The sequence below is a fragment of the Motacilla alba genome, chromosome 3 (genome assembly GCF_015832195.1).
Source record: "Motacilla alba alba isolate MOTALB_02 chromosome 3, Motacilla_alba_V1.0_pri, whole genome shotgun sequence".
In the NCBI taxonomy this organism is placed as follows: Eukaryota; Metazoa; Chordata; class Aves; order Passeriformes; family Motacillidae; genus Motacilla; species Motacilla alba.
The window spans coordinates 84,217,424-84,240,929 of NC_052018.1; the positions used below are offsets into that span (position 1 = coordinate 84,217,424).

General features: G+C 36.6%; 1 protein-coding gene across 6 annotated transcripts in view; it reads right to left on the minus strand.

Moving 5' to 3' along the window:
* KIF6 (kinesin family member 6) overlaps positions 1-23,506 on the minus strand; it is a 154,855-nt gene that overhangs the window by 21,563 nt on the left and 109,786 nt on the right. For all 6 annotated transcript variants that reach the window (XM_038132387.1, XM_038132383.1, XM_038132385.1 and 3 more), the window contains one exon: positions 8,626-8,676. In XM_038132387.1, coding sequence (XP_037988315.1) covers positions 8,626-8,676 — 51 coding nt within the window. The remainder of the gene's footprint in view (positions 1-8,625; positions 8,677-23,506) is intronic.

Below are 23,506 nucleotides of genomic sequence, written 5' to 3' on the forward strand. Positions count from 1 at the left end.
ATTTGATTACATGTGATTCCTCTTGCATCATTTATCTTGTTCATAATATTAGATAAAATCATACCTGATATGTTTGAATGATCTTTCTCTGCCTCCCAAGAAGGGGTGTGATTTGTCATCCAGAAGCTTTGAAGTTTTATAAATATTAATTTCTACAAAATCCAAGAGCTTTCATGGAAGAAAAAAAATCTCTTTCCTAAGCTTTGTCATGAGACATTAGGAATACCCCACCACCAATATCCAGACTGTAGTTCAATAAGCACCACAACTTTTGTGAAGTAATGCCTAGTCAAGAGAAGGATTTGACTGAGAATAATATAGCACAACTTTCCTAAGAATAAGACATAGCTAAAGGTGCTAAAGGTGCAGTCACAATGAGTGTCACAGATTACTGGGCATGAACAACAAACACAGGCATGGCCAGCAAAGTCTGTGCTTGCAGATCACATTTAGGAATGCAATGCACATAACAACTGTGGGATTAATTCAATAGGCCTAGTGTTTTCTAAAAATAAAGGGGTGTTTTACCTGCATTCTACATCGAACTGTCTGTAGACATAGAACTGTACTGTGGATGTCAGTACAAATGCTTGTGACAATGCACAGAAGCATTTATTCTGGATTGTACACTAAATTCATAGCAATGTCATTTGAAAGAATATTAAGGAAAAATAACCATACATGCTTATCCTTAATTGCTTCTGTTTCAGCTGTGTATATGTATAGATGGGCCATGAAACTGATGTTTAACTTCAAGTTAGACAATAAATGAGGTTTTGAGCTTCAAGAAGTAAGTACTAACCAAAAAAATGTATATGGCTATACAAGTCTGAGCAACTTTGATCTTTCTGCTACTTTCATCTGCAAGAGAGTAGAGGAGATGGAAAGTGCAAAGGAAAGACATCAGTATTGGTGAAATCAATATATTATGAGCATATGAGGTTGCACTATAAGTTATTTAGTTTAATTCTTAGCTCAAATAAAACAAAAGATGTTGGGCTGAAGCTCCTCTATCATGGATCTGATTTTTTTTCTATGCAAATAGCAAAGAGATGCGCTAAGACCCCACCTCAGTTAAGTGTAGAATAAAGAAAAAAGTACTACAGAAAGCTTAGTGTCCGCTCTCCCACATGGCTACTCCACTGGTCCTCTAAAACAGTTTCCTAATTGCTTTTTTAGATGTTGGTATGATGTATGAATTTTCCAGAAAATTTCTGAAACTACAACTATAGGATTTAATGTCATTCTTTAAGAAGATTCATTTTGATGTTGTTCAGTGATCTGGCATGTGTATTAGATTAGGGCCATGTGCAGCTTGGGCAGTTGTAGGGACCAGATTATGGTTTTGGGACCCCCTATCCCTAGTGGCCCCACTCCTATCCCACATGGAGTGCCACGCTTTTGCTGGTTCTCCCATGCACATACATGCTGGCTGCAGAACAGCTGGGCTGTCTGTGCTGCGCTACCAGCTCAAGAAGGAGCAAGAAATACAGAGGTATTTAGGGAGTTCTCATAACTCAATTCTTTCCTATGACCTGTGAAGGAAAGGACACTGGGCTTCAAGTTCTGGTAGCTGTTGGCTGAAATACAGTGTAGTGTATACTGAGAAGAGACAATCTTGACATATCCAGAAGCAATTACAACTTAACCACAAGATTCTTATCTGGAGAAATTATATCCAACCTCTGCACATTTGTGGGATATTATTAGCTACTTGTTCCAAGTAATTATTTATTTTGATCTCAAATATGCAAACATTTTTCAGCAAAGAAGGAATGAATTAATTTCCTTTAGCTATTTCAGCAAAAAATAAATGGCAGAAGTTTTTTACCAGACCTGCAGGTTGTTCTGAAATGCTGGATATCACACTCACCATGCTATTTCATTGTTCACCCCTTGTCCTGTCCTTTACATAATCAGCTAGATAGAAATTTCGACTCTAGGTCTGACCTTGAAAAACTCACAGAAATACAGATGTAAAAGAGCTCCATTTGTTGTTTACAGTTCATTAGGTAATAGAAATTTTTATTACAGAGAGCTTTCATGGAGGAAACCTTGACTGAAACAGAACTAGTCAAGCTGCCCAACACACCTAATGGACATGGCCAGAAGAAAGAAGCCTACAGCACTTTAAACTCTGTATTATTCTTAGTTAAAATTTTACCAATTTTTTAGAGCCAAAAGAGAGATGTATTCAAAGATATACTGAAGATAAGCAAACAAGCTTAGGCCTAAAATCTGTAGTCTGTGTGCATAGAACCAGATTTATTTTTTGTTCACTCTACCTCAAGTCCTGTTTTAGAATCATAGAATCATTCTGGTTGGAAGGGACCTTGGGAGCCTGTGTGGTTCAAAATGCTCAAGGTTCAGTGAAAACTGAACCAGATTACATCCAGACATCTTGTGAAAACTCCATGAACAGAGATCCTGCAAACTTCTTTGATGACTTTTTCCATATGTAACTAACCTCACAGAATCTTAATATCTTAATAGACCAAATTAGAGAATTGAAAGCTTCATCTTCAGATTCTGTCTTGTTAGACACCAGAAGGAGTCTCTAAATAATAGAAGGAGTTTCTAAATAATAATATGACTCTCACTGAACTTTGCATTATTTCAAGATAAATACTTACTACAAGAAAGCTTACAGAGACTGCAAGCTGTTCCAACAATAGTAAAATGCCAAAGTCAATGTCAAAAAGCTGAGTACTGGGTAGCTGTGCTACAAGTTCATGACTTCTAATAAAAATATCACTTGATCCAAAAATGTCTTTGCTCTTTTCTGAGGTCTGATCACTGGGTTTGAGTGGGTCACATGGGAAGCTTAATAGAAACACACAAGTAATCTCAGAATTTTCTCTGATGGTTCAGGAGGACATATTTTCAAAGACTTCAAGTAAATATCAATATTCTCTTTCTTGAAGACAAACTGAAAGAGAAGACTCATGCCTGCTTCTAGAATTTAACCTTGGACATAGTAAATCCTGCTAAAAAAAGTAATAGAAAAAATACAGGAAAAAAAAAAACCAAACAAACACTAAAAACACTCTAGAAGGACTGTAGAGAAACCTTTGGAAAGAAAAGTCTGTGTGTGATTGAGGCCTGGAGAGACAGGTGGAAGAAGTGTCTTCTTATTAGAACCTACAGTTTTAAACTTAGTTCCTATGTAATACTGGGAAAACCCCAAAACATGTTACCTAAGAAGAAACCTCAAGTGCTGTGGCAAGGGCATCATTGCAGCTTGTCTAGCTGCTGCTTTGAATCCATGGCTTTTTTCCTGATTGTGATCATCTTTACAGAAGAACTTAGTAGATACAAAAATAAAAAAAAAAAAACCTCTTCAAGACCTCACAGTTTCAGCCATAAACTATCTGACTTGAAGCACAAAATAGCATGCAAAACTAAGAGAGTAAGTTTGTTGCACTGTGTAGCTTCACAGTTACCAAAGGATATAGTCTAACAATTTGTAATGTCCAAACAACTGCTTATGTGTATTTTCCAAATTATTTGTCCCTAACTGTTTCAAGCATTTCATTAAAAAACACTTTGGTAAATATTTCTAAAAGTACCTAATAAATTACAATAATTGTACAAAGCAAATTAAAAAGTACCTATATCTTTCGCAGAGTAAAACTTGTTAATAAAGGCAAAGAGGTACTGGTTTTGAATTTTCATCCAGTTGTGCTATTGGTATCTTTATCTTAGCAACAATGAAAAATAAACGTCCTTTTAGCAAGCACAATCTTACCAGCTTCCTGTCACTCAGAATTCCTATTTCCTTTGAAACAGACTAAAGAAAGTAAACTCATCCCTAATGAAAATGGCCTTAATGCCACTAGAGGTCACCGTAGGAATAAAAATCAGTGAGCTGCATGCACAAGAACTTCTACAAAACCACTACTGGTGTTTGACATTTCAAGGGCAAATATACAGAAGAACGTAACACACAGAAAGATGGTGAATATCAAAATTGTGTATTCCTAAGAGAAATCTTTCCCTTATTCTGAGGCTATTGTAAACTGACCACACTGCTCTCTAGCATATTTTAGCCCTTGGATGCCTGGTAGTACTGGGGACATTGCCTTATCTCTTTCAAACAAACAAACAAACAAACAACAAACCACAAACAAAACCAAACAAACAAAACAACACACCCCCTCCCAAAAAAACCCCAAAACAAACAACCAAAACCCAAAAACCCAACCAAGCAAAAAAAACAAACCACCACCTCCTTGAAATGATGGACTTCAGATTATTTCTCTAAAGTGCTTTATTTAACCCATACATAAGATATCATTTTTCATCACCAAGAATGATGGTCTTAAAAGAGGCCATCTATTATTCTCCATAGACTATGCTGGATCTGTGTGGGAAAACACAAACTGCCAGTTTCCTCAGCTTCTGTCATTTTGTGATTGAAAACACTTGTGTCTTTTCATTTCATGGCATTAGTACAGATCAAGACCCTTCTGCTTCATATGAAAAAAGTTAAATGTCATCTCAGTTACAAGATGCAAAACAGTGAAAGAAACCAAGCTCATTTTATTTAAATATGGATTTATTTAAAGAACAGATTAGCTCTGATGCAAACCAGCAGTTTGGAAGTGCTATGTGCTTTCCATTCACACAGATCATAGCAGATGAGTTCAAGACAGTCATAATTATTGGACTAATTAATGTTATATATGTCTAGAAGAGGCTGCAATGGTTGCAGAGAGGACTACCATACACTTCTCCTGAACATATCTTATATCCAGAGCAGGTACAAACCATGGTGGACCAGCATTTCTAGTGGCATGACCCACACTGGAATGGTTCAATGATAGGTTGGATGGAACTTTGAGCAACCTAATATAGTGAAAAATGTCCCTCCCTATAGCTCGAGGACTAAACCACCTTTCCAACCCAAACAATTCTTTGTTTCTGGGATCTGACACTGGACAACTGGGAGCAGGAGCTCCCCTTTGTAACTCTTCTGATATGCAGAAATTTGTCAAATGACATATTTGCGTCTCGGTGTTGGATATGTGGTAGTGGCAGCATCAAAGTATTGGAGGAATCATTGCTTGAAATCCTTTCCTAAGACTGGCTGGAATACTCCTGCGGGAGTGCCCTGATGCATTCATAATACAGCACTGTCTGTACTCTGTGCTGATCATGTTCATTCACTTCTAGACAAGGAAAGGTGAGTAACCAGAATGAAACATGCTATAAAGAAACACACAGCAAGGAATGAAAAAGGGCATAGACTGATGTTAACATCTTTAGAACAGGCATCTAGCTTTGAAAATGTAGGAAAAGATGGTACAGCTAAAGCTCTAAAGGGAAGAAAGATAAGCAGGAATTTTCCTATATTTGTTTAAAACCAAATATGTGTTACAAATCCAAACGTAAAAATAACATGTCAAAATCTTTGCTTGCAGGCATTTGCCACACCAAATCAAATACTTGTATGCACTTTCAGGGATTGAAACATATCTGTTGCTTCTGACTCACCTCGTAATTTTATTTTTTATGAGGAATCAGTTTTTCAAGGGAATTTTACTTAAAAAAGAACTTGGGAACAGCTCTTTGAATAACCTGAGAAATGCAGAATCTTATTTCTAAAATTCAAGTAACAAAACCTAGAAAAACAAGTGGGGTTTTTATTTGGTTTGGCTGAAGTTTTTTAATAAAATATTGATAAAACACTGCCTTAATTCTGAAATCTGTACAAGGGATGCAAATTCCTTACAAAGACCTACATGTGTCCTTTTTTTTTTTTTGTTTTTTCATTTCAAGTAGCTTTACAAAGACAACAGAGTTGCACAGTAATTTGCTCCTAACAAACCTCCTCAGAAGCACAAAGGTTTTGCCATCAGGCTCTGCATTTTACAGAAATACTACTTTAAAGCATCATAAGATAATGCTTCAGTAGAATCAGATAAAACACCAACTTTTCTTCTAAAACACTGCAAACCCCAGGGAAAGCTTTTCTTTCCATTCTTTTCTCCCATCTTTTCCACCCTGAAGCACATTTGTGACCCAGTGTTTTTGCTGTCAATACTTAGGCAGTGTGCACATTATTCCATTTTAAATAATCCCGAAGTGCAGCTAGGAATGCAAAATGAATTTTAAATCCTACTTAAAAATGCAGTTAAGTGTGTTACTCTGAAAGATTTCCATAAAGATAACTAAAATAATTTATTTGCATAATAAGGTATTTTTTGCAGTTAATAAAAATGAAAGGCATACTGAGATGAATCCTTACAAATTTAGAAAAAGTATTCAATGTTTCTGGGAGTGTACTGACAAACTTTGAACATCCCTTGTCTCTGATGATACCTCCCATCTACTTGTGTCCTTTTTTAACTCCCAGCATATGGTGTTTTAAAAGAGATAGCTAAGAGCAATGGGCTGAGTAGTGGTGTTTTCCTTCAAAAAGAAATCCATATCTTAAGCACAGCTATAAGGGAAACAGATCTACAATCTTTCAAATCAGACTAGAATAGATTCTTGAAGAGTTTTAACCATAAAATGCTTTAAGTTAAGGGGAAGAAAAAAAAGGCAGCTGGAAGATATTAACTTAACTTGGTTTCTAGTTGAAACAATGGTGTGTTTTATTTCATGTTGGGATTTCAGTAGACCCTTAATAAGACTTTTGACCACACAGTTTTCATTTAAAAATATCTTGATGATATTCTGATAATCAAGAAGTTCCTGGGAGATTTGGCACCTGTTACTCTTTGAAAAAAACATTCATCCAGAAAGGCAGGCAGGCAAATAATACTCCCCAACTCATAGAATAAATATTAAGTTTAAATATCCAGAGTATTTAAAATAATATGTAAATACTGGAAAATACTTTGTGCATTCCAGACTTAGTGAGAATAAGCAGACAGCAATGCTCAAAACAAAAAGGCAAAACCACAGAGGTTGCCTGCTATGAGGTGAATTACTAATAGAATATTCACACTGTGAATGTATAGCTGGTAAAGTCACTACTATGGCATTTCCTAAGGACACGAAAAATAATACCTACCTATGTTATGAAAAACAGCTTAGTTATTGAAAACAGCATTTGAAACACAATTTTTCTATGTAGTAAAAAAAGTCAGTGTACAAGACCAGATATTATAATTCAGACTGAAACACACATTCAGAATATATTAGTTCATTTTTCAAAACATTGAATAAGGAATTCTCATAAATAACACCGCTATGATTCATATTGATGTAACTTGTAAGAGTGTTAAAAAAATTACTAAATAGATGATATTCAAACCTGAAGTGAATTAAAGAAAAAAATTCCATGTTATTCTGAAGACAGCACCTTTAAATTAAACTTCAGAGGAGGGAAGGGGAGGGCAGGGAAGGGGAGGAGTTGGACTGGACTCCCAGCAATCATCTAGTCCTCTTCAGGGCTGACCAAAAATGAAAGCATATTACTATTAAACCAGGGTGCTCAAATACTTTTTCAACAGTCAGGTATGGGACATTGATCACCTGTCAAGGAAGCCTGTCCTTGGTAAAGCATCTTTTCCTAATATCATATCGAACCCCCCTGATGCAGCTTTAAACCTTTCACATGTGTCCTGTCACTGGATAACAGGAAGAAGAGATCAGCAATTCCTTCCCTTCCCCTTCTCATCCTGATAAAAATCAACTGAGTTTGATTCCTGGGCTTTATTGACAGACAAAATTGTTTTTAGTGCTGATTTTTAAATCAAAATTAAAAAATGATAAAGGTACGAAACAATAACATTATCACCAAAGCTTGAGGTGCATGGGTAAATTAGAAACAGAAACAGTTTTGTTATTCTGAAGTAACTAACTCACCTGACTTTTGGAAGAAAAGATAGTCCCCAAATTTTCTCTCTCTTACTAAGAGATAAATGTTCTCTATGTTATGTATACATAGAAATACACATATCAGCTGCAATCTGGTCCAAGTTAGCTCCATCTTTTATGTGAAGTAGGTCCATGAAGGTACATTTTGAGATTCTTCTATGGATCTAAATGAGGAGGGATTTAAACTGATTGCCCCAGAGGTTTTCTGTCAAATTTTGGCGGAAGTTTACTGTCCCCAAAGTAGAATTCTCTTATGAACACTCCTAGGCCATTTCAGTACAAAGTCAGTGAAGTCAGCTTAAAGCATCTTAAACCAAATTTACACTTTTGTGAACAACTTACACAGACAATTTTAGCTTTACAGCTGTGTCAACAGAAGCTGCAAGAATAACTTCTCAATTTCAATAACTAGTTGTGAGAGAAATGAACTGTATATGCCTTCAGAACCCCTTGGAATGGGAAAAATTAAAAAGAATGTTGGATTGTGGCAACAGGGCTACTAGCTCAGCCTCAGGACAAATCAACGTCTGTTAATGGGAATTCAGATTAGACTAATCAGGAACCAAACTCCCAAATCTGTAAGAATTGTGTTTTATTTTTCTCACCACACATAAAATTCAATGCCTTATGAGTCAAAATTCAGGCAAAGTTCACATGTTCTTTGTGGCATGGACTATTGTAGAAATACTGTGGCAAAAAATCTGTAATAGAAAATGCAACCTGTCTCCCAAGCAGATTCAGCCCTGGGAGAGAGCTTGTCCCTGTCGTATCCCGTCTAAAATGTTACACTCTTACCTAGAGCTGCTCTCTGTATCTGCCTCTGGATTATCTTTCCTTTCAGATGGTCTGTAAAAGACACAAAATGCAATTAGTCAGAATTCAAAATGTTAAAAATCAATGAAGTCATTGCATATTTCCAACCATTTTAAACTCCCTGTGCTGTTGGCCAATTTAAGGGGTTTTTGTGATCCATGGGACAAGTAGATTTCTGAGTCCTTCTCTCTATTGCAAGTAAACAAGTGGGCACAATGTGACTCTACAAATACTGAGATTTAATTGCCCAGTAACAAAGACTGAAAATTAAGCATTTACTGTCAAGCATTTTCACAAGATAACAAACTCCTAGATCATTAGATACAAAAGAAGTCCAAATGGGACCAGAGGACATATGGAATTCCAAGTATTTGTTCAAACAGACTTAAAGGTGCTTATGAGACAGTAGGTCACTAGTCTACCCCTTTGCCAGTGAAAAACTAATTCCCCCAAATCCATTTTTTCTTGTCTGTCATGTTCAGTTTTAAATATCCCACGTGCTAGAGCTTCTGCAAGTTCTACTACTGTCCTGGTTCTGGCTGGGGTTAATTTTTTCAGTAGCTGGGAGGGGATCATGAGGTTATTCTGTACTACCTCACCTCACTGCTGGGGGCAGGGGAAAGGGACACTCTTCTCAGGAGAAGGATCAAGAAAACATGGCAGAGAGAGCCATCCTATGTTTTCCAATATTGAGGAGGTTTTCTGTGTGAGTCGTTTCTTTTCCTGTACCCTCTGTCATTAACATTGTTGCTGTTACTGTTCACTTTCTTGTCTCATTGCTGTTTGCAGTAAATTGTTTTTATCTCAACCTGTGATCTTTGCCTTTCTTATTTCCAATTCTCTCCATCCCACCACAGCTGGGAAGGGGAGGGGAGAACAGGGCAGTGAGAGACAGCAGTGTGTGGTTTGGAGAGTCTTGGTGGGGGCACTGAGTTGGGCAGTAATATTCCTAAGTCATGGCAACTGCTCAGCAGAACTCTCTGTGTAGATGTCATTGGTTTTCAATCAAAAATTAACCAATTCCATTATCCACAGTCCTAGTTAGACTCCAAGACCCCATATAACTCATTTTTATCCTTCTTTTATCAATTTCCTACCTGATCTATGACAATGGGCCAGTTTCCCAATTATTCCAAACAATAATTAGATTGCCACATGGGAAGTCATTATTCAAAGACATTAATAGAACCAATAAAGGAATAACATAACCTTAAATATGGAATTTCAGGAGTAAATGTATTCTGAAGGGGTATAGAACTATGTCTCTCAAGTTTTCATACTAAAACAATTTCCAAGCAGAGATTTGTTCATAATATTATTATATTGTATATTATATGGTGAGCTGAAAATCTGGATAACAGGGAAAGAAAAAAATCCATGCTGGATTCACTTTTTCCCTCTAGACCTGTGATTATCTATATCATATTAGTGTGCATTTTGAATTAAAAATATCATTTTGCTTACAATTGAAGTCTTACAGAGTAAGCTAATCAGAGACAAGTTAAAAGTTGCCGAATGCTTAACAACCAGAGAATATAAATAAACATTTAAATTCATAGGTCATGAGAATTAGATTGTTCTAATTGTGAGCAAAAAAGAACCATAACAAATTTAATTCCTTTGGAAATTATGACAATAGTTGTTAAGTATTTGGTAGCATTGTAGAAAATGTATTATTTCAAATACATTGCAGTATAACAGTCAAGTTTTGTTGTTTTGAATGTCTATAGAAAACAAACAAAAGAAAACACTCTACCTACTCTTCGACTACAAAATAGACAGAGCTGTATTTTTCTGCAGAGGAAGTTTTATTACTTGTAATTAAACCAATGACTTTTTCTGTGATTAAAATTACCTATAAAATTAGGAAAATGTAATCTGTAAAATTAGGAAAAGCCTTCAGCTACTGAGAAGGAGGTTAAATGAAGTAGCCAACTTCATCTAACCCTGCTATAAAAACAAATAAATTCTCCATCTCAGCTGTATCAACACTTGACCAAAAAAAAACACATTCAGGTAAATAATCTGATTCCTGTAACTATAGAAAAAACACCCTTGATTACTAATTTTTACTGATAAAAACCCAGTTGAATGATCAAAATTCTTGCAATTTGTGCTTTGAAAGCTCTATAAAGCAACTCAGTTGATTTCAATACTCAATAAAATGTGATTAAACATGCTACTTTTTCCTCAAATTTCTTTTTGCTATTCTGACTATTTAGATCCTTGTATTCTATGGCACTGTTTCACACAGTGTGATGTTACTCACTCAATATTGAGCCATGAGACAGCCATGAAACAATTTGTAGTAATCTTGAAACTCATTCCAATGGATTTCCATTAACAGAGGTGCCTCAGAAACAATCTATACATTTATCTTTGTGTAAGGGATCAGAAACTCTCTTAAACACTGTGAGCCTCAAAAGGCAAGTGCCACTGTCATTTGGAAAAAAATGGTTCCAGGAGGGGCAACAGGCTTTTCATCAAGAGCCACCTGAAAATAAGGGTGATATACAGTTCTCAATTTTGTCAATAAATGGTGTTATGCCTCCTTTAACATTGCTTGAAACAGATCATCAGCAATCTAAATGCTTTGTATTTCAAGTGGCAATAAGGCCAACCAAAAAAAAGCAGGCCAAACAAGTCAATGAGAGTAAGATCAAGCAGATAAACAACAGGTTGCTATCAGTACAAAAATGTGGAAACACAAGAACATTGGGACTGGGTTTTAAATGATCATAGGCAAGTGGCTTGACTTTCAATTACATAGAGTTTAGTCTGAGCACAGCTGGGATAGAAACCACAGAGGCTGCAGAAGCTCTGTTTGTATTGTGAGCTTTGTCAGACCATTCAGTAGTGTGAAAGCTACCCCAAATGTTCTTGTTTCCCTTCACTCTAGCCTTTGTACACTTCTGCTCCATCCATGACATGGACCATGATGTTGCAAGAAAACTTCTTCTATTTGGAAGCTTTGTGAAAGAGTGAGAAGTTTGAATCAGACCACCTGTAATCAGAGCGGAACCAAAGAAAACTTCTCCACCGACTAGAAAAATAAAACTCCAGCCTTACTATTCTTCTAGCCAAAAGAGTTTTCTTTTTCTTCTTTAAATAGAAATAGAAAGGTGACATTTATCCAATTCACATAGTTCGAACTGCCTTTTCAGGGCAGCAAAAACTGAACTTCATTTCCCAGAAAACTTCCTGAGGAGAAACTGAAATTGTACTATGGGAAAAGTAGGCCAAGCAAGAATTTCAGATTTGGGGGACATGGTAGTATCATGAGGCACCTGACTATAATTCCATACCAATACTTAGCCAAACAGATATGATTTAATCTTTCAATTTGTTTTAGTCCAATTTGAAATTTGACAGTTTGTTTAGATTTAATTTGGGGAAAAAATGTTTTCACTTAGAAGCTCTTATTTTTGACAAACCCTTAAGATTTTCTGTATATGTTTTTAATTAAAGTAATCTTGTTTTGTTTTCACTATAAATACCTGTGGGGGAGAATGAATGTTTCTGACCTGCTCTACTTTTCTGCCTCTGAGAACACCATTGGCTCAGTGCTAGGCTTGAAGTTCATAAGTGACAGAAGTAGAGGATGATTCCAGTACCGTTGCCTGCACAAATCTTCCCATATAAACTAAAGGAAGATTTTGGTCTTAAGTACTGCCAGTTCTGTAATCTTCATAAGCACAAATATATACCCAAAGAAATATGAAGAATCACATTCTCATAAAAAACCCTACCATGTGTTCTGATTCTAAGTAACCAGTAAATTACTTCTAAGTAAAATTGTGGAAGAGGTAGCACTTAAATGTCATTTGCATAAATTGAATTTAAGACGTGGAGAACATCACTCAACATATGGCTAATTATATTTTCTGAAGTTTGACCAAACAAGAAGGTAAAAATAGGTCTATAGCTGATACCAAATAATTTTTTCCAGCAGAGTCATTCTTCATCTGGAGATAACGGTCCCAATAAAATGTTGACTGCTGCAACTCCACATGTTTTGGCAAGAAAAGTAGTTTTGTGGAATTTAAGAATTCACTCAGCATGCAGCCAGCTGTCATTAAGGCTGTGATAAATCTGTTGGTTTTGGCTTGCATTTCTGGAGACATGTAGGTATGGAAAAGAGATGAGCCGGTAACACAGAACTTCGGCTTTGTGACAGGAGAAAAAAGCAAGGAGGGAGATGGAGAGGATAAAATGGAATAGAGAAATCTAATCAAGAGTGATGTAAAGCAGAGAAAAGTATCCCATTTGGTGACTAAATAGGACAGAATACATAACTTGAATAATATGGCTGTCCTTTAACTTTTTGTCTTTGCATTGTCCCAGACTGTTTCAAGGATCTGAAATTATCTTCCAATGTATTACAGACAAGGAATGCTTTGACCTGAAGAATATGCTTTGGGACAATACAAAAGTGAAAATGTTACAATTAAAAAAACCCCACTGATTTAAAAGAGTTTTTTTGGTTTGTTTGGGTCCACATAACAGGTTTTAAAACTTCTCTTATGTTTTATTAAATCCTCAATATAATACTATTGTAAGGTTTCAAAGACCGCTAACTCAAGAACTGACAGGCTAAAGCCTTTTTTAATGACCTCTCATCTCTTGTTATTTTTTAGTATTTTTCTATTATTTTACATTTTTCAAGCCTGCATTTATCTTAATGCATCTTTTCATCATGGAGATCCTGAAACCTTCACACCTCAAATAGGATGCTGTATGTTTCACTTTCTTTGTTGTTAAATAATTTTTGGTGTTACATAAAATATCTAGCAGAACATCCTCCTATGCATCCAGGGCATCTGATTCCTGGAATTCACCCTCCAGGGATATTGGGTCCCTACTCATGCTATATGGTTTAGATATTGCTTTTTTTTTTTCCCTGTTTCTCACACTGCCTCACCAGTCAATAATCTGGGGGTGCACAAGAAGCTGCCATGGACCACAGCTGGGACAGATGACCCCAGTGGACCAAAGGGATCTTCCACACCATGTGGCATCACGTTTAGTTAAAAAAAAGCTAGGGGGAACAAGAATGAAGCAGAGCCATTTGGAGTGACAGTATTTGTCTTTCTAAGTCACTATTAGGAGTGAAGGAATTCTGCTTTTCTGGAGATGGCTGAACATCTGGCTGTCAATAGGGAGTGAAGGAATTCCTTTTTCTGCTTTGCTTATTCTGTTTGCATACACATTTTGCTTTACCCAATAAACTATCCTTATATAGTTTTATGAGTTTTCTTACTCTTACTTTTCTGATTCTTTCCCCAGTCCCACCAGAAGGGAGTGAGCAAGTGTGTTGCTTTTTTGTCACCTGGGCTTAAACCATGACAGGAAATAAGTGGGGTTTTTTTTTTGTAATGCAATGCCCCTAATATTTGCTGTTGGACTCAGCTACTACTCAACTATGAAAACCTGAAGAAGACTCTGAAACCATTAAATCTGATTCATGAAGTTGCATGCACCCACTCGAATCAGATAAGAAGTCCTGCTGAATGAGCAGAAATTAAAGATGCATATTCAGCAAATAATCAGAAACAAAGAGGGTAGCAATCACATAACTTCCACGAACTTGCTACAGATATATTTTTAACTGCGCTTGAGGTTAGAGTTGTAACAGCTTACAAAGTATTCCTGAAAATAGGAGACATGAACCCAAGCATAGATTTTCAAACGGAATAATTTCTCAAACTGAAAAGATTAAACAGAGATAGTTATAGGAAATTTTACCAGATGTGTTAGAATATTTTTTTAAAATCTGGTGATGAAATTGTATGAGAATACAGTCTATGATAAAAAGTATCTGACAAGAAAAGTCATGGAATAAAAGAAAATATTCCATTCTAATGCAAAATCCTGCAGCACTAAGAACAAATAAACCATTCAGTCTTTCTCTGACCCAGAGAAATATTTGGGACAAATTCTGAATTTTCTTTTCAAACTTTGTCCTTCTCCAATGGCAAAAACATGTCAGTTGGCTCTATTAAGACAATGTGCAGAGACAAAGTAGTCTGCATTAGTAAACTGGCTCAACGCTATGTCTGATGGAAATGCTTAATTTTGGAATACATGGTTGGCCAAATCCCCATGTAATTTGATAGCTTCTCATTTTCAGAAAACCCTTGGTGGCATCAGGGAGGAAAACATATTATTGCAACGCTCAGGGCCTCTCTGATGCACATGCATTTTTCCAGGTATTAAATATGGCCCTCATCAGCATTAAAAATATATGGGTGACAATACCTCAGGTAACAAGAGTACTGTAGAGTATAACCTGCTGCAGCAAATTTCTGCCTTCTGCAGCAGTTTAAGATTTTACTGCCTCTTCCTTCTCCTCTTCTCTTTCCCTTCCCTCCATCCCAAAGTTTGCTGTCAAAGGTCACTGCCCCACAGCAGAGAGTGCAGAAGGAAATGTCTGCCCATGTTCTGGCTGCTCTAGCAACAGAATTTGGCACATCAGCACAAGCATACCAGCAATTTAAGATGAGACCCTATCATCAACTCAACTACAATGTCTGAAATACAAGTAAACACTCTCTTTTGCCAGCTGGGAAGAAAAGATTGGAGAAAGTAACTGCAATCAAAGAGATGGGCCAGACCATTGGGAGCAAGGAAGCTGATGGGATTTAATAGAGCTCTGCAGTCGGAGCTCCCAGGAAGGACAACAGGTTTAGAATTTGAAGCACAACCCTGACTTCCACAAATTCATAGTTGCAAACCATAGCCTAAGCTCAGCACATTATCAAACACACATGGAAATACACAGTTTTCCCAATATAATCTCCTTACTTGGAATTGAAATATCCCAGATTCAAATGGATACATTTTACTACTATGTAGGATACTGCACATTTTGAGATTACTATTTAAAATATCTGACTGGGGCATGTTCCCTTCCTTGCCATACTCAGTTGAGACAACAATAAGTTTTATTGACACATTTAATACCTTCAAGCATGATCAAATTTACAGACAGAAAGCTTATGACATAGCAGTCTCTGCCAGTCATGGCTACAGGATGACAATGTACTTGACTTCCCAGAAAGAGTTTTCTTCACTGAAGGGGTGTTCAGGCATTGGAATGGAATGTCCAGGGAGGTGTTGGAGTCACCATCCCTGAGGGCATTCAAGAAAAAACTGCACATGGCACTTAGTGGTATGGTCTAGTTGAAGAGATGGGTATTGGTTAAACGTTGGACTCAAACATCTTGTGGTTCATTGAGCTACTCAATATACAGTCCTCTAAACTCTCAACCCATTTCCATGCATTTACTTCTAACCTCCATATTAAGTTTTCTCCCCGTTTTCTTCATGTTCTTGTTAATTCTGGCCAGATTACTTTTGTCCTCTCACAAGATGATGACTTTATGATTGAAGGACATTCCTGTTTATTGTTTGGCTTGCATTTCCAAAGCATCCTTTATCCCAGATTTTTCATTTTTTTTTCAAATAGCCTTTAATACATTCTGGCTGCTAAAGAACAACAAAAAAGATTCAGTAGGGTTAAACAGCAAAACTATAGAGAAACTGACTTTATTTTCCTGCTGACATCATTCTGGACCTTTACCTTCCTCTAAGTACAAACTAACATAGGCTACATAGACCTTAATTGTTGAAGCGTTTACAAAGGAATGCTTCAACACTTTTTCTAAAAGTCCAGATACTCAACACTGGAGCATCTAGGATAACCAACATAAAACACTAACAGCTCGGGACTGCAGCTCAGCATTTCCTTGAAATTGGAAATCAGAACCAATGCTTTCTGAATTTAAAAACAAATGCTTGGACCTTTATTTTTGTGTCCCAAGGTTGGCTGTCACTACTTATTTCTGATGAGGCATTTTTAGCCAACCATGGATATACAGCAGCAAGCATACTCCAAGGGACTTCAGCAGAAGTCCACGTTATGTCTGGATACTCCATGGGAAGTGGATAGGCAGCTCAGCCAATAAAGTAGCACTTCTGTATGTGCTGTAGCAACGGCAGTTTGTAGCATTCAGGAAATAAGTGAACAGGTTTTTTTGGGGGGATTTATTTGGTTTTGTTTTTCCTGGATAGCTCTCCTGAATTTAGGTACCTAAATTTCACTTAAGCTATATCTTAGATGCCAGAGTGCTATTTTAGGTATTGTCCTAAGTGAACAAATATTCTGTTTATCTTCATATGCTAGAAAATAAACAGAAATGAAGCACATCTGGAAACGATTGTTCTGTTGTTTATCACATCTATTTGTTCATGAATTAAATATTAAGCTGGTCCAAAAAGCATGACTGAAAAGCAATGCCATATGGATAAGGAGCCATAATCTGTGAATTTAGTGCTCTGGATGCTTATATGACTAAATGCCACTTATCTCTTGATTATTGCTTAGAAATTATTGTGAAGAGAAAGAATAAGGAAAATTGAGAAACAGCTTTGTATACAGCTCCTATCCTTTTCACATTTTCAAATATGCAAATTTAAGAAGGATAAAAAATAAATAAAGGGTTCTTAAAAGCACAAATAAGCAAAGTCAAAACCAAAAGATTTTCCCCCCAACAAGTTTTCTGGTAATAAGACACTGGTCTCAGTAAATGTTTTGAGCAGAGAGAGACTATATCTGAGTTTCGGATGAACGTGTTATTTTCTGTTACAATACTGCATTCATGGCTTTGTAATTTCTATGCAACAATTTGATGTCCAGTCTTATTTTATAACATTTCTTCTGGCCAGAGCTGTCCAACATAAAATTAAATATTGAGTTCCAGGGCTCACTATATACTTCAGTTTCAGAAACTTAAAATTTTGCTCTTACCCAAGAAATTGTCCTGGCATTGAGCACATAGTGCTGTGTAACTTCTGCTCAGATGAGACAGACTGATATTAAGAATCTGACAGATATGATACAAAATTAAAAATGAAATAAAATTTTAAAAATCACTATGCTGAAGCTGATTAGATAGGCTACCATGTTTTCAGGCCATGCAGATAAACATTTCAGGGTGATGGAAACAAGTCAGAGTAAGAATGAGTGTATGACACATTTTTTGATTCACATTTACTTGTAATATATCTACCAAACCTTTGAGAAGTGATTCCTTGAGTGTCAGACACGTACTAGCAACCCAGTAAAATCTGAAATAGCTTCCCGTGAAGATGCAGCATATATTCACTGTTGTGGATAAGCCCAAGGCTGCTTCTTAAATTGCTCAGCAATTTAAAACACAACCTGAATATATATAATTGGTATAATGATGTAATCAGCTCAAAACAGACATTTTCCCTCAGCCTTAAATAAAGTGCATGAAAAAATCCTCATATTACAGATATCTGCTGTTGATTGAATTCCTTCTGCAACATTCACAACCAACTGTAGAGACATCACACGATTTAGGAACTAGTTTGATCAGAAAAAAACAGCTATTGTCTTTTAGTATGCGTAGGTCTATATGCCTATGCTACAAGTCTGCATGAATGCTCTCTAGATGTGTAAATGAACCATGAGATACTATGAAAATTAAACTTCTCTTTCTGTGCTCAGGAAGGAATATCACTCTTGGACAGTACTGCTTTGAATAAGCAGAGATCTACTTCTCTAAAATTTGAAGGTTTGATTTTTCATTGTTAAAATGTCTGGCCATCCAATACTAAAGACTTAAATGACCTGGATACAGGACTTGAGGGAATACTAAGTTGACACTAAGGAATATTAAGATGACACTAAATTTGGATTAGCTATTGACTCCCTTGAGGGCAGAGAGGCCCTGCAGAGAGACCTTGGCAAATTATAGAGATGAGCAATCACCCACTAGATGAAGTTCAACAAGGGAAGGTGCTGGATGCTGTACCTGGTATGGGGCAAACCTGGTTGTCTGTAGATAGTAGGGAATGAGAGGCTGGAGAGCAGTGCTGGAGAACGGGACCTCGGCTCTCAGTCTTTGGTGACTTGAACATGAGTCAGCAGTGCCCTGGCAGCCAGAAGGGCCAAACATGCCCTGGAAGCATCGGACACAGCATCAGGAGAGGTTTAGGTTGGATATCAGGAAAAGGTTCTTCACCCAGAGGGTGGTTGGGCACTGAAACAGGCTCCCCAGAGAAGTAGTCACAGCCTCAAACCTCACAGAGTTTAAGAAGCATTTGGACAATGCTCTCAGGCACATGGTGTCATTCTTGGGGTTGTCCTGTGCAGGTCCAGGAGCTGGTCTCAATAATCGTGATGGGTCCCTTCCAAGTCAGTATATTCTGTGATTCTATGATCAAGGAAAACTTTTTGTACAAAAGATTGTAGGATTTAACACACACACACACACACACCTCATAATATAGCATCAACTATCACCTAGCATTTTTTCTTTAAAAGAGCAAATTTAATAGATTGATATAAGAACATACTATAGCTAATAAACAGCCTAATAAAACAGCAAAATGCAGTGTAGCAATCTAGCAATGACTACCTATTTTTAGTCAAAAGACAGCTTTCAGGCAGAAATATGTTACTGAATCTTTTTCCAAGTTTATAGTCATGGCTTGATTAAATCCAATGAGCCTGGTCAATTAGTTTTAGTTATTCTAGAGAAACCTTAAGTAAAAAATGTTTATTTGGTTTCTTCCTGAGCATAACTTTTTCCCCAGAAAATAGTTCTGTTTGTAAAGAACAGAACATCATTTGTAATAATTAGAAAATGAAAATGATTCCTACATATGTACATTCCAACTTAGAGCCAAAGAAAACATTAACATCTTGGGCCTGGAGTGACTGTTACACTAATAAGGTTCTTCTGTTTAAAGAATAGCACACCAGGGGAGCATAATAGAACTGTTCAAATGAGTTCATTCAGTTTGGTATTTTCTGAATAAGTCATTTCACAAATCAAGTTTTCTCATTCAAGGACCCGTTCAGAAGACGTACTGTAACCCTGGGGCATTGCCTATTGTTTGAAAGTAAAACCAAACATATGCAAGCAACCCTGAAACAATGGACAATATTTAGCATTGCCATTAACATATGCATTGCCCCCTGAAGCCAAAAGACTTCTACTTTCTGAAATAGATTTGCTGAGTGCTGCTGCAAAGACTACTTTATATTACCAAAGATGGTATCCTCTTCTTATAAGGAGGAGCAGAAAAAAGAAAAAGACCTCAGCAAAGCTACTAGAACTGCCTGGTTCTCTTACCAGTCTCATTTATACCAGATTAGATAAGAAAAGTCCTACCCCAGCTAAGGAATGAGGAAGATAGAGCAATAACATGTGCCCTTCTCTCTTTTCTGAAAATGGCCAAAGCATGACTGTGCTGCAGCAGCAGCAGCAGAAGAGACAGCTCTGGCACAGCTGCCATAAACATAGGTGTACCTCTGTAGGGATGATACCTCTGAATGTGCACCACCCACATGCTGGACATATCAGCCTCACAATAAGCCAAATTTTACTGTTCTCCTTGGGGTTAGGGTTATGCTTAGGGTTAAGGCAGAGAAAACTTGGAAGTCCAGAGATCAGGGACAGTGCACAGGAAAAAGTATGCCAAGGGGACCATGGCAATAAAACACCATTGCTCCATCCATACCTTACACCATGAAAATACTCACATGCTGGGTATCTATGCCTAAGAAAATAGTAAATTTTTCTGACAAAATTAGGGGAAGGCTTAAAAAAACCAAAATGCCTTTGAACATTTCTCCTTTCTAGAGTATTGGTTACAATTCGTTCTCTGATTAAATTCCTTTATGGAAAGAAAATTCTTCCTTTGCAGAAAATAAGTGAAATATTGCAATTTCAAAGAGGAAGAATTTGGCAAGCCTCAATCCATTACCTGCAAATCATGCCATCTCATGCAATTTTATTGTTTTCTCTTTGGTGAAAATTATTTCTTTCATAGATATGTAGTTTATGGATATCTTCTCCTGTCTTCTCATTTGACTCCATTGCCAGATTCTGGGATTTCACTAAGGTTAATTTCAAGAGGAAAAAATTACAAACAGTAAAGGAGATATGATGAAATAGAACACAATTGAAAAAAAAGAGAAAATTTGGAAATAGAGAGCCAACAGGGAAATAGACCAGGATGAAATTAAGGGCTGTGAAAAATACCAAAACTTGCCAAAATGAACCTCACTGAAGTTCTAAAATCAGGAGAAAAAATAAAACAGGAAGACAGAAAAGACAGGAGGAAAAGAATTGAATGAGATGACCTGACTAATCTAAAAAAAATTTAAAAATTGTCACCAAAGGGAAAACAACAAAAAGACATGGGATGCCATGAAGTGCAAGGATATGGACCAAAACAGAAAAGAAAGCGTTACAAACACTCAGGAAAGGAGACATGATCAAATAAAACGCAATTGAAAAAAATTAGAAAATTTGGAAATTCAGTGAAGACAAGCAAATGGACCAGGATGAAATGAGTTGGAGTGAAAAGGACCAAATTTTACCTAAATTAACCTCACTGAAGTTTCAAAGTCAGGGGAAAAAAATCAAACAAGGTAACAGAAAAGACAAGAGAACAACTGTAAGAAAGGACTAGCTTAATTTGAAAGAAAAAAATATTAATTTCCTTTCAGGAAAGAAAATGAAATCTTGGGAACAGAAAAGAAAGCATTACAAACAGTCTGTAAAGGAGATAGGATCAAATAAAATGCAATTGAAAAAACCCAGAAAATTTGGAAATTTAGTGACTAAAAGCAGATGGATTGGGATGAAATGAGGTGTTTTGAAAAGGTTGAAGAATTTCCAAATTTTATTGTACCGAAATCCCAAATCCAGGGAACAAATGCAGACAAAATATAGGTGAGTATATTGATGAAATGACCTGCCTAATTAAAAAAAAAATTCTCACCTGAGTGAAAACAATTAGGTTGCATGGCATGCCATGAAATTTACTGAAAAAGTCCAAAACCTGCCCCAATTAGCCTTTACTGAAATCTCAAAATCAGAGGACCATGTCAAACAATAGATCTGTGAAGAAATCGATTTCTTTTTTGTCAAGTAATTTTTCCTGAAATATACAGTTTCAGAAATCAAATCTTGTGTTTTTATGAGGAAATTTTTAACAACATTTTGCTCATTTCCCTGTACTTCATGGCATCTCAAGCCTTTCCATTGCTTTCCCTTAGTTGAAGATTTTTTTTTCCATTAGGCATTTCATTTTATCTATCTCTTCCATCTTTTCTTTTGGCTTTGTTTCCTGATTTTACAAATTCAGTGATAATAATTTTGGCAAGTTTTGATCCTTTTCACTGCATTTCATTTCATCCCTATCCATTTACTTCTAGTTCCTCCATTTCAAATTTTTTTAAATTAAAAAAAAAAAAAAAGTGTTTGTAACACTTCCTTTTCTGTTTGTAACACAAACAGAAAAGTTCTGAGTGTAACACTTTCTTTGCAGTTTTCAAGATTTAATTTCCTTTCCTGAAAGGAAGAGTTCTTATGATTTCAATGAGGATAAATTCAGTAGGGTTTGATTCTGTTTTTTGTACTTTATGCACCCCATGCCTTTTTATTGTTTTATAATTTTTTTTCATTTATTTTAATGAATTTCATCTCTTGTCCCTTCTTTTAACTTTGGTCCCTTAGGTTTTATTTGGTATAATTTTGGTAGGTTTTCGAGCATTGTATTTATAAAGGAACACACTGCTTCCCAAAGATTGCTCCCTCAACAGCTTTGTTCTTGGTGCAATCGATGCTCTGGGCAACTGGGCAAGAAGCTGCTTTTGCTGCTGCACTTAGGGTTAGAGTTACGCTTACAGTTTGTGTTGAGAAAATCACAGAGCCTCGAAGTTCATGGACACAGCAACTAGAAAAGACATGCCAACCCTAACATTGCTTTCTTCCACCTGTGGCACCACCCACAAGGTGGAAATTCACCTTGAAAAATTCTGATTTTTCTGCTCCACTCAGGGTTAGGCTTACAAAAGCCACAAAACCCAGAGTTCCAGGGACACTGCAGCTACAATAAGCATGGTAAGGGGAGCATGTCACTGCCCCAATATTGCCCCCTCACATCTTCCTTTTTGGTATCTCCCTCATGTCTTGATCCTCAGCCTTGGAAAATGCTGATTTTTCCTGCCTACGGTTAGGACCTACAACATGTACAATGCCTACCATAAGTATAACAAAGACAGACTTTCTCTACTGTTTTCAGAAAGGGATGGTAACACTTCACAGGCTTTTATAATAGACTTTATAGTTTTGTGTGGTTCTCTTCCTTATTTTCACATCTTACTATCAGCTTTCTGGGGACTCAATTCAGCTAAAAGTATTATTGTATTATAAATGACCTAGTCATAGGTTGGTTAGAATTACACTCAGAAAACATAACTGCCCTACTTCAAGACAATTTAATCCTTGTTGACTTGGCAGAGACTTTTGAGATTCTAAAAAAAATTCATGTGAATCAAAATATGATCTGTTGATTACAAACAAGGTAGTTAATAGATTACTCTCACTATGAACACAGTGAAAAAGGAAACAAACAAAAAATCATTAACATGAACCTTTCACTGAAGTTCTAGCAAGAAAAAAAAAATACATTCCATCTCTCTGCTTTATGTTATGATCCAACTGGATGCTCAAAGGACAAGAAAATAGGTTGTGGAAACGCCCATCACAGCATTGAATCTGCCCCAAAAGGATAGTAACCAATTACCATATGGTAGTTACCTGCCAGGCCTGTGTGAAAGTCATGACACCTATTCTGCTTTACAGCACCTTGAGAGAGAGCTTCCAGAAGACACTGTGAAAGACCACACCCTTTTAGATTATGCTTTACAGATCCATGGTTAACTAGGCCGTAGAAATCATGCCTGAAGTGGTAGAAAAAGAACCTGAACAGAATCAGGACGAAAGTGAGCTATATTTCATCATGGAAAGAAGGA